General features: G+C 37.8%; 1 protein-coding gene across 4 annotated transcripts in view; it reads right to left on the reverse strand.

Moving 5' to 3' along the window:
- RNF38 (ring finger protein 38) overlaps nucleotides 1-12,564 on the reverse strand; it is a 144,163-nt gene that overhangs the window by 5,780 nt on the left and 125,819 nt on the right. For all 4 annotated transcript variants that reach the window (XM_075726975.1, XM_009487121.2, XM_075726977.1 and 1 more), the window contains 6 exons: nucleotides 12,231-12,398; nucleotides 10,278-10,439; nucleotides 7,189-7,295; nucleotides 5,548-5,632; nucleotides 3,923-4,044; nucleotides 2,929-3,028 (listed from right to left, as the gene is read on the reverse strand). In XM_075726975.1, coding sequence (XP_075583090.1) covers nucleotides 2,929-3,028; nucleotides 3,923-4,044; nucleotides 5,548-5,632; nucleotides 7,189-7,295; nucleotides 10,278-10,439; nucleotides 12,231-12,398 — 744 coding nt within the window. The remainder of the gene's footprint in view (nucleotides 1-2,928; nucleotides 3,029-3,922; nucleotides 4,045-5,547; nucleotides 5,633-7,188; nucleotides 7,296-10,277; nucleotides 10,440-12,230; nucleotides 12,399-12,564) is intronic.

Genomic DNA, 12,564 nt, shown 5'->3' on the forward strand with positions numbered 1-12,564 from the left:
CTAATGCACTGTAACAGAACATTTCCTCTCACTTGCTCACGCTACCTAAAAAGGTGGTACTGTACATAGCATTATACCAGCAGGGCAGATCAAACCTTTAATGCAATGACAGGCCACAAAACTTTCTTAGATACCTTTTTTTTGCTCCATCATCACCAATAGGCAGTGGAATAAGGATTTTTCTTTTAAATAATCAGATTGGATTACTAACCTCTTATTTAAATGTTTCACTAACAACATGGTGAAACTTAAAAAGAATCAACTTGACTCCATAGCTCTAGAACTAGTTCTAGAGATATTCCTAGATAGCAAATACTTTCTTCGAAGAGACAAGATTAAATCAGTAAAACACAGGGACAAAGTAGTAACTTCTTTCTTTTTTTATCTTGTGGGAAAAAGTTACAAGTACTGAAAGCTACGATTTTTACCTTCCCTTGCGGAATTTATCAACATGTTGGCTGGATGATGTAAATTAAGTGGACATAATTATACTATCAATATATAAAACAACTTGTCAAATACATAAAGGAATGGACAGAAGCAAAACTACGGCCCAAAATATCTTCCAGTTATCCTCACTTCCAGATATGAGGCTGTAACTAAAATAGGCTGGTGTTACAGGTAAGTTGTTACAGTTTGCAAAGCAAAATAATCTTTATTTCCATACACCATGTTAGTACCAGTGTAACTAAACCCACATGGTGTAAATACATCGCCTTAGCAATCCTACATGACGATGCTTTAACCTTGTCTAGCTTATTTTGCATCCAGCTCTGGAATGCATGATGTCAATACAAGCAGTTTTCAGTGGGTATAACTGCACCCCCTTTAGGTTTAGATTGCATGTCTTTCACCTCATTCCCCCACCCAGCTGACACTCTTATGCTCATAGAGTTTTTCTATGAGAAGACAACCTTTAGAAAATACCACACTTGAAGATCTGTTAGAAAATAGTTTCTAAGCTGGGACAAGAACATCAGAAAAAAGCTGTTTCACCACTACTACAGTACATCTACGATTATGAAAATAAAGACTAAACTAAATCTGATTTTTTCACTTTGCTGTTCTGAATTCAATTGCTAGGTCACTACCAGTTGAAAGTAGAAAAAAAAATCTAACTGTAGAACTGTCACACTGAGTCCCCAAAAAGCTTAATTTAACATATTTGTCTGACTCTTGAGACCAATGTCAGGTAAGAACAGGGCAAGCATGCATGATACTTCCCTGACATGTTCTTCTAACTTCCAGCAATCTGCAGATCAGGGGCTCTATGAATCAGAGGTATATTTTTTTTGCATTAGTAGCCTGGAAAGAGCTGTCTCTTTTAAAATCTATACAAGCAATTTGAACTATATAGGCCTATAGCATCCACTATCTCATGGGCTTGTGTCAAATGGTCTTAGTTCTTTTTTCATAAAATGGAGTGAATACTATTTCTGGATACTTTGTCCACAGCACAAATGACTTACAAAGTTTCATGCAATGAAAAGACTGGACAAATCTACTGTGAACACTCCTCCTGAGGAGTAGGGGGACACTGGAGAATACCACTTGAATAGATATAATCTACTCTTAATTACCAGTTACTGAATAAAACAGCATACATCTAGCATAGATGTATTGAAAATATTATGGGGGGGTGTTTTTTTAATCTGACAATAAAACAAACAGGTGTTTACTCTTGCTGATTCTCAAGTATGCACATGGATTCAGATACTGAAGGACACCAATTCTACTGAAAGTTATAAGCATTGCTGGGGGAACATTTACACTGGCCTTAGATTTTGTAGAAGCCTTAGACTACTGTATGTACTGTGGCCCAAGAGCAATTTCATATCCCAGTTTTAAAAATCCTTCTCATTATTCTTGATACCTTGTTAGCCAAAAGAATACTCTCAGTATTAATTTTTCTATTAATTAATTTTTTCATTCTCCGCACTGAATATTTTAGTGTATGCCTAAGATACACATTTTCTCTTGCTTTTATGAAGCCATAAAGGCAAGGGGTTTTTATTTCTTTTTCTGAAACAACAGACACCATCCATAATTCTCTAGGGACTGTATTCTGTATTAACATAGGATCATTGCAGTTTCAAATGTTCTACAGAACAGACTACACATAGATTAAACTAAAGCTGAATAGAATAAAATACCAAAAAAAGGTGAGGCAAGATGGGGGTCAGTGCCTTGCTGGCAGTAGATCTGGCTAATGCAGCTTGTAAAGATGTCTGTGTATCATCATCTACTTATTTGTATTTCCTGTTCTTCACACCTTCTGTAGTGCTGCTATTTTCTCTGCCCTCTTACTGGGCTGCCCCGATTCTAGATCCTTTCTTTTCTGCTCAAATTCTCTTGGAAGGGTATATCATAATTTTGTAAAACTACAATTTCTATTTGTATGTATTACATTTATATATATATGCATACCCATATATGTACACACATAACACAATTTAATTGCCCCAGAACCTAACGTTAATAGCAAAGTGGGGGAGGAAGGTATTAGTACTCATTCTTGCTATGCAGTGTATGTAAAACAGTTAAAGCCACCATCATCACAGAAACTCTAGTTCATACTTTCTATACTGTTATGTTACTTTTTTGTTTTCAAGTCTTCTTTAATTTCACAGATTACTTGAATTCACAGTCATTGTTTCGTGCAAATGGAAAATACAGTAAGATCTGTCAATGAAAGTAATTCTCTTCATATTAATTATTCTGTATTACAAAGATTATAAAGAAAATTCCTTCATCAGTAGTTAGAAAAATATCGTTAAGTAGGCAGTGCTTCCACTCTGTCGGCATTTCTAGCCTAAGTATTAGAAACATGAAACAAGATGAAATGAAGTGGAACAGCAAAATACCCCCACCCCTCCCCCCAAACTACAGAATGAATTCCCTACAAGACAGGAATTTTTTTTTTTTTACCTTCAGCCATTTATCGACACACTTGGCATGGAACTCGTGGTTACAGGGTAAGACTCTAAGTAGCTGCCTTGACTCGAAATCACACATGCACACCACACACCTAAAAAAGACGACGAAGTTCAAATGTATCTGCTATGTAAAAACAACAATACACATTACATACAAAAACTCTACAGCTATGACTGCAACATGGTAGCTCTTTTACCCCTTGGTAGCTACAGTTACCTATATCTGTAGGTATTGAAGATGTGTAGTGCGACAACATAAACTGAGAACTGCTGTTGTGGGTTTTTTTTCTATGCTTTCAAATCATAAAGCAAGTGCTCCTGCTCACAGGAGTTCACAGACCCAACCAACAGAACAGACATTTAATCAAAATGCAAAATGATGGAGATAATAATCTATAAAGTTCACTCCCTACTGACACTAAGTCACACTGGGGGTCACTGAAACTGGAGTACCAGTGAAAAATCCTTACACTGAAGTTCAAACATTAGACAGCATTTGGTACCAAGTCACTTCAACTACCTTCATTTCTATACTGCCCTTTCCACTTGGTTGTGCAGATCTTTCAAACAGTAAGTTAATGGTTTTTAAAAATAAGAAGATGCACTCTGACCAAGCTCTACCAGGAGCACTTGAAACTTCCAACACTTGAAGCTATTTTAACACAGGCTAAATTCCAAGTTGGCAATGTCACTTTGATGTCGAGTATGCTGAACAAAACCTAGAACACCCTTCTTCTATTTCAATTTTTTAAAGGCTGAGGAACTGAATTGAAACATAGCTAAATGATGTGAGAGTAGATAGAATTTTTAAAATAAGGATAAATAGTATTTGATCTGAAAAGCAATCCAAGAAAAAGAAGAAAATTACACTGTTTACCGACATGACTGTTTTTAAAGCCCTTCCAGCCTAGCTGAGGCTGCAAGTTAAAGAAATTAAAATATAGCCATGTAAATTATGGACATTTGAAAGAGACCAATGCACTTACAGCGTCTGTTCTGACTGGTGGTTGTTCGGATTGAACCTGTAGGATGGCAGCTGTTCAATGTCCGCCTTTGTCAATCCTCGTGGTTTGGCTTCTCCCAAACGTTCTGCCAAATTCAGCAGTGCCTGCAAGACATGGAAACTGGACATTTAAAAATTCACTGCTCAAACAGGCTCTGGTTCCACTAGAGGTGGGGCTGCCATTACACCTCACTACCCCAGCTGGTAGCACAAAACACCCTTCTATCATGAAATGTTTAGAACCTTAGTTCTCCCCTACAACAAAAGCCCCACGTAAAGTCTTTCAGAATTCAACTATCTTTCTAATTATGTAAGATGTTCTCTTTGGGATTTCAGAACCTGCAGGACCCAAATTCCAATTAGTCCTGTGGCTGCATGCACAGATTGGTAAGTATTTTGCTTCTGAAGGATTCCTCACCCCACTATGAAATTCATGGTGCTGGTAACCAGAAAAAATCATCAAAAAATTTCCTTCCTTGAGCCTGGTCTTGTGAGAGAAACTAAAAATGTAATGGGACAGGTTCTGATTCCCACTCCACACCTTGGGTTAGCTGAACTGAAACATGGAGATTTTATCCTGAATCTGGAAAACAAATATATCCTGTCAAACTTTAAGCACTTTTTTTTGTTAAATTCTATGATCGTTTTCTGTAAGTCAACATTGCAACTAAAAGCCTCTCATGTAAATAATTTACACTCTGTCATGTATGTAACTTGCACTCCTTCATAAAGGACCTAGGAAAAATATCACTATAAACATGATGGAGAACCAAGGCATAGAAAAGTTAAAAGACTTGGTGAAAGCTGCAAATGGTACCATCACAAAGAGATTTCTAATACTGTCAAACCTAGGGCCCAAATTCTCAGAAATAAGATGATGCTGCTTCTGAACTATCACAGAAGTTATTACAGAAGTGCTCATTGTCAAACCGAAAATAAGCAACTACACAGAAGTCTTAAGGGGAGCACAGGCAAAGAGATGCAAAAGTAAGGGTTGATGATGGCTGTCTGAAGAGAAATCGAATGGAATCCAATACTCTCAGAACCAGCAAAGACACAACGGCTGGGACTGCCCCATAATTACCTAGTATATTAAAGAGGGTGCTACATCTATAGATGTGAATTACTGTACCCTCCTGAGGGCCAAGAAGAAAAGGCAGTAAGGCAGTTTCGTAAATATTACGTTTAGATTAATTAATCCTATGACATTAACACTATTCTGTATTAACACTATTCTGCAAAGTTACGCACATAAAACCAGTAACTCACCCTGTTCTTTTTAAAGTGCTTCACTTCTGTTTGATATTTAAAATCAATTAAAATTCAAAAGGAGAAGAGTATGTAGAACATAAAAGCTGAACAATTTAATGATTACTAGGTTTGAAGGGTGGATTCTGGGAAAGAGCTATTGACAAAAAATAATGCTAAGCACTTCTAATATCCGGTATTGCAAAAAAATCTGAAAAGATGGTTTCTGGATTCTGTCTTCACAGTCATTACATTTATTTGAAAGACAAAAGCAGGATTAAAAGCAAAATGTAATGAAATTTTATCTACTGCTTGAGCTAACATCTGTTTTTTAAAGGTAGTTGTAGTTCACACACCAACCTCATAGTTTTCTACCTCTCCATCTTCCACATCCAACTCAAAGCTGAAAGCTGGTCCAACTGCAGGTGGCACTGGGAGCATTGATCTACCATGAGAGCAAACAATGATAAGGTTCAGCATCTTGCTGAAGGAAAGCACAGAAACATCTGGCAGAGGTGAAGTTACCTTATTGATCCCTCTCAAATCAACAGGTTGTAAGAACTGGTAAAAATGTTGTTTGAAGTCAAGAACAGACATTTGAAGTGAAAGAGTCAAATGAAAAAGCTAATTCTGCCACTTTTTGATACTGAGTGCTGCCTTTTTAATTGCATGCATGTCTCAACTGATACTTCCAACCAGGCTCAGCATTATTACAAAAACTATATCACAGATTATGGAGAGCTAAAACTGACAATGAACTGACGTTCTGGTTTTAATGTTTTATTTCTATAAGTGGATAAAATATCAACAAAGATAAGAAATCCTAAGTTCACTTAGCTCTCCAATATAAAAGCCTTGAAACTTTTGTAAGCCTAAAACACACAGTGAAGATAAATAGGATATGCTACTGGACTTCCATACTGAGGGCAAGCACAAACTCACTTTCTCATATACTGTGATGCTGGACAAAGCAGAATCTCTTCAGATAGAGAGGCAAGAGAGATGTTTTTCTGGTTTTATATTCAACAGGTATTTTTATCCCCTAAGATAGTCCTGTGGGTCAGAACTTAATGCACACACATAGAAGTCACAAATTCACAGCACTAAAATATACTAAAATCCCACTGAAGTATTTGGGAATTACTGTGCCACATTGTGTCCTCAATGGACAGGCAAGAAGCTATGACAGCACTCTCAGACTCCAAGATGCAAAGTTGAACAACTTCACTGCATCAGATTTCTGGTGCCATTTTCATGCCACATCTGCAATTGCAGAGAGAAACTACAGATCTGGTGCCAATGTTTGATTATTTCCTTGCCAATGTCACCTTTGCCACCAGAAAATAATCTTTGTTTTCCAAATGTTTCATACTTATTTCCAAAGCAGAACACAGAAGAGTAATAAATCTCACGTCATATACCGAAACTCCCCCACAGCGGGTTTACCATAACACTAATAATTCCTAAATGTTAATTGTCCCACATATTGTCCAGAAACAGCTAATCACAGGCAGAACAGAAATCCAACAGCTGTAACAGATTAGCAGTTCAGCCAATAAAGAGTAACACATCACAGAAAGCTCCCACTCTTGTGTTTCATCGTTAAGAACCAAACCAAATGAATTTACTCCATAAGCGAAGACTCCTAGGACTTTATCCCACAGTGTAACCATGCCTCTGTAAGAGTAGCTAAGAACCAAGTTTTAAAATTTGTTGAAGATTTAACGAAGAGTTCAGAAACAAGAGGCTACTGTGCCTCAAAAAACCTACAAAACTACTTTGGACAAAATTGTTCACTTATATTTTTTCTTGCTTAAGGCTGTATGTTATTCAAAATACCCTGAAAAATTTACACAGAAATGGAAGTTTTCCTCCTCTCTGAGACAGCTGACCTATGCCTGTTCTCTGGTAGAGTCCAACCATAAAAAGTCCCAAGGCTCTTGTTGAAAGTCACATGACATCTTAATAGCCTACACGGAAGCAAATGTACTTTGAACTTACAGCACATAAGGTAATAGGCTGGGATGGTAAGGGTGTGGTGGTATAGGCTGCTGTGATCGGTATCTGCTGCGCCCTGTGAGTCTTCGAGGCATAAAAGGTGGGTAAGGCTGCAAGAAAGAAGAAAATAAGCTTCAACTGGAACTTGTGGAACTGGAACTTGTGTCCAGTTCTGGGCTCCCCAGCACAAGAGAGACATGGACATACTGGAGAGAGTCCAACGAAGGGCCACTAGGATGGGACTGGAGCATCTCACATATGAGGAAAGGCTGAGAGAGCTGGGACTGTTCAGCCTGGAGAAGAGAAGGCTCAGGGGGATCTTATCAATGTATACAAATACCCGCAGGGAGGGTGCAAAGAAGACGGAGCCAGGCTCTTTTCAGTGGTGCCCAGTGACAAGACCAGAGGCAATGGGCACAAACCGAAACACAGGAGGCTCCGTCTGAACATCAGGAAACACTTCTTTCCCGTGAGGGAGACCGAGCACTGCCACAGGCTGCCCAGAGAGGTTGTGGAGTCTCCATCCTTGGAGATATTCAAAAGCTGACTGGACACGGTCCTGGGCAACCAGCTTTTAGGTGGCCCTGCTTGAGCAGGGGGGTTGGACCAGATGACCTCCCTTCCAACCTCATCCAGTCTGTGAGCCTGTGATTCAACATTTTGTTTTCTTAATCATGAAATAAAATGAAATCTGAATATTGAAATCCACTTTCAGTAAAGCATTATTAAAAAAATCCAGCCTCTGCTCAAATCCAAAAGAACCTCAGACTCAATTTGAAACAATTCCCACCAATAGCACACAATCATACTGTTGTATGTGAAAAAGTAGTAACACACAACAGAAATCCTTGCAAGCTCTTGTGCGTTTAGTCTACATGCAGGCTGGTTTGGGAAACAGGACTTGAACTGCTGACTCTCTTTTAAGTACAAAAGCCCAGGCTTTAGGCCTGGTGCTATTATGTAGGCTTGTGCACAAGTGGTTGAGTAAAGAAGCCTTTTTTAAAAAAAAGTATTTTAAAAAAAGGTTTTAGAAACCCCTATTTTTTTAAAAAAAACTTTTAAGCAGTGGTTGAAGCCTTTCAAGTGTATGTGGAGAGTTTAATCAGCACAATTTCTGAAGCTGGACAGCACCTAAAGAGACGGTCAAGCCTAAAGCTTTAATGTATTCTTTCTGTGGATAAAACAGAGCTTTATTGTCATACTTTTCTTCATTTGCATGCCAAGCTCTTTACTTGTGTATTTACATTTTCATTATAATTGTTCAGAATTCTTTGCATTACCTACTAAAATGGGGATGTACATGGTAAAAAATTTCCACTTGAATGCAAACTATATATTTCCAGAAATATTCAAAACACTAACATTTCTTAGTAATTTTTAAAACTGAAATTCATGTACCACTATTGAATTCACATTTGAAGGCCTTGAGACTTTTTTTTTAAACAAAGAACACTCAAAGTCTTCACTAACATTTTTTTCTTCTTCCATGTTTGAAATTTAAGAAAATCCAAAAGCCCACCACCACGAATGATTAACCTAACACCCCCTAACTTTATGATGGAAACATTACTAATAGGTAGCCACGGTTATACATAACATTTACATATGAATGTAAAGACAATGTAAAAGAGCCAGGGTCTTTTTCATGAAAGTAAGATCTCAGACTAGACACAGCAATATCAATTCTACTGCTTTGTGAATTCTGCAATCCAAAAGTAGAATTAGAAACCGTTGTGTTTACTGAAGGAAAGAGAATCAGAAATGCAGCCATTCCATCATAATTTTAATATAAATAAAATTTTATAAAGATTTAGGATTTCTTTATAAAAGACCATATGATTACTTGTAATACACCTCTGTGCTACCCCTCAGCAATATACAACCCAGAACTGAAGCACCAGAGAGGACAAATGCTATATAATTGGCAAAACCATATTTTGTTCCTTATCTACTTTAAAGACTGAACTTGGAAATCAAGAAAGCCTCACTCCAACCAAAATGTGATTAGACTGTAATTCATTTAACAAGCATATTGAATAAAATACAAACAGTTTATGAAAATTTTTAAGTGTCTTTGTCTCCAGAATGACTCATAGTGACTGAAAACTTCACTGAAAATCTATACACCTTTAGTTTAACAATGAGCTGAGTATTTTTTTTAAATGGTGGAGACTTATTTGAATCTTTATAAAAACTGCAGCAAGCATTTAACTAGGTTGTGTGATTTCAAGGAGTCTAATTAAAGAGAAGTTATCTGTATATTCTGTAGTCACAGGGCCTAAATTTCATTCTCATTTAAAATTTTAAATAACAATATGCCTCTAAAACCTTCTTTCAACTTGATGCACAGGTCAAACATTAAAAAAATTCAGAGACTATACTCGACTTCTAGCTATTTCTTCAAGCATGACATAGGCAGGAGAGTTTTTTAAAAAAAACTAAACCACACAAAACAGCAACAACAACAAAAAAAATCTCAGGACTAATATAATTGCACACTGAAGTGCACCACAAAGATCCTAGAGGTAGCACCAATACTGGACACACCACAGAAGCACAAAATTCAGCACAGACTTTGTCCTGCACTGGGTTTAATTTTTTTTTGTGCTGCTGCAGATCCCCAGAAAGTTGGCTTAAAGCAAGCTTCACTGTCTTTATAACATGGTGCAGTCTAAATTATGGAAGCCCTCTATACAACTGCTTGCCTGCAAATCGCAAATACTCTGGAGAAGAACTATTTTTAAAGCGTTCTAGCTTTCCTGACTTGTGGAAACTCAACGCATGATGAAGCATTAGCTAATAATGACAACAGTTTTTCTAAACTGTACTAATTAGTTGCTACAGTACAAGTCCTGGACAGTGTGAGACAAAATGGAATGTTTTCTAACTACAACACTCTGCAGATAATGTTATCAGAAATCATTTGCTGGCATCATTAAGTTATCCTTAATTTGATTAAAACAAGCTTAAAAAAAATACCACAGTATGCAGCTATAGCCAATAATGGAATACAACTGCCAGAAGTGCCACTTTTCAACAAAATGTACTATAAAGATCATGAACAAGAATGTAGCACAGAAAACAATACTTACTACACCAAATGACACCTCTTGGTGTAAAGGATCGTGGGTTAAGAATTGGAGAGGAGCTGAGGGAGGCAATGTTGGTGCATGGGCTGAGGGAGGGTATGTAAAACCTCCTACAGGAAGATGTTCTCCAAGCAGTTCTACTTCATTTTCTATCCTTTGAAGTGGCTAAAAAAAAAAGAGATAGGCTTTGTTGCAATAACATAGATGCAATTTTTCCCCAGTAAAGAACTACAATCCCAGCTGTATATTCTGAGCTGCTGTGGTCAATTTTATACGGTGAAAAAAAAATACAGGTATAATTGTACTCAGTTTCACATAGTAACTCTGTGAACAATTCCTGTGTCATTAACACTATCAAAAAGCAAAGACAACACTACACATTTGATATAAATTCACCTTTTCCAGCTAGCCATGCTTATAGACCAGGAATTTATGCGATCTAGCAAATATAGAAGTGGCTGTAATTTCCTGTGTCTTGCATTTTTCAGGACAAATATTTGCTCTCCTTCTTGCCAGTCTGCTCTCACTGTACAACTATGCGAGAGAAAAAAATAAACAACCATAGACAAGAACTGAAATCGTGCCAGAAAATCTGCAAAGTGGAGAGGAAACATGGCGACTCCAGTGGATTAAACTGCTAATGACATTCAGTAATCAAGCAGATGCTTCTCTAGGAGGGTCATGCAAGCAGTCCTACTAAGAACACACAGTCCAGAAGTTTCAGAAGCATGAGATTCCAGTTCAGTATTGTAATCTAGTCAACTGAAGCACATCAGTCAAGCCCAAAAGTGCTCAAGAAAACCCAGGAATTGTCATTGTTTCATTAATACACCTTTCTGTTCCTGACACTGAATTCCACCATTTCAAGAAATTGAGCCAAGAAAGCCACCTTGTGGAACCAAAGCAATATTCTGTTTCCCTGTTATGCAGAGCAAACCTTAAACACAAGGTATTCTTAAAGCACTAAAATACAAGCTTTTTGCCAGAGCTGAAAGTTGACAGGCAAGCCTAGTCAATAACCTAAGGAAGCAATCCAAGCTAAAATCTGAGCCCAACATTTTCTAAAGGAAAGTCTTACAAAGATGACACCTGAAAACTGCATTTTCCCAGCTGTTCTCCTATCATCATACCAAAGTGATTACAACGCTATCCACACATGAGACATGGCATAGAGAAGACTCAGCAGCGTTTGTAAGTAACAATGAAGCTGTTTTCTGTTTCTGCATTAGTGAAATACTAGCATCTTCTAGTCAGAGGGGCAAAGAAATGGACACAAGTATACAGATAACCCCACAGTAAGAGCTGTAGGCCAGAACTGAAAATCTAATTTTCCCTCAAATCCAAAACAGGGCCACATTTTCCCATGTTTGCATAGCCCCTTATCACTAAGCCAAGTCTGCTTAAGCAGAAGGCATCAATAACTTTCATAAGGGGGGGGAGAGGCGGGAAGGGAAAAGGGAGACTGTAGGCTCCTGAATATGTCTGGACGGCCTAAGATCATTATGTTCTAGGAAAAGCACTGGTCATTTAAAAATGAACTGAGAAGTAATACAAAAGAACATGTAATGAAAGTAACATTCTGTGCTTTCTTCTCTCTCTGTTAAGCTTTTCTCTGAGACCACTACTGAACTACACAACCTCCTCTGGATTCTCTTCTGCTTCCTGGGAAAGAAATACCTCAAGGAATAGTTGGTGAAGCAAATATACATCTTTTTGACAGAAGGCCTATGGAGAAACAGTACAGACAACAGCTGATGAAATTTGAAGAGAAACATGGTGAACTTTAAAATTATTTTTATCTTCACACTGAGTGGTTACAGACTTGCTAAGGAAGCATAATGCAAAAACTATTACTTTAGACAAAATCCTGTTGTTTCCTCAATCAGGTTATCAGCACTATTTGCCCATCCAGCCCCACCAATTCTACAGAGAGCGGGGGTAAGAAGCATTACTTACCGACCGTGACTGCTGTGCTTGGAAAGGAACGAATTGTCCTGGAGGCAAGTGGGGAGGGTGGTGTGGAGAGATATGAGGAGGATGCAAAAGGAATGGGTCACTAGAAATGAGGGGTGGAAATGCTGCATATGGTACAGGTAGGTGCTGGACTGAGCACGCCTGAAGCATCTGAAATAAAATGAAAACAACGTATTTTTTTCTCTGGCTCAAACACTCCCTATAGAACATTCTATATTTATTACGGAAAGATATCATTAAAACAAAGCAGCTCTCCTGCCTCCTTGGAAAAGCCTCCAAAACACACATAAACAGTAGCTCATTCAAATACACAAGA

The sequence above is a fragment of the Pelecanus crispus genome, chromosome Z, assembly GCF_030463565.1.
Source record: "Pelecanus crispus isolate bPelCri1 chromosome Z, bPelCri1.pri, whole genome shotgun sequence".
Lineage (NCBI taxonomy): Eukaryota > Metazoa > Chordata > Aves > Pelecaniformes > Pelecanidae > Pelecanus > Pelecanus crispus.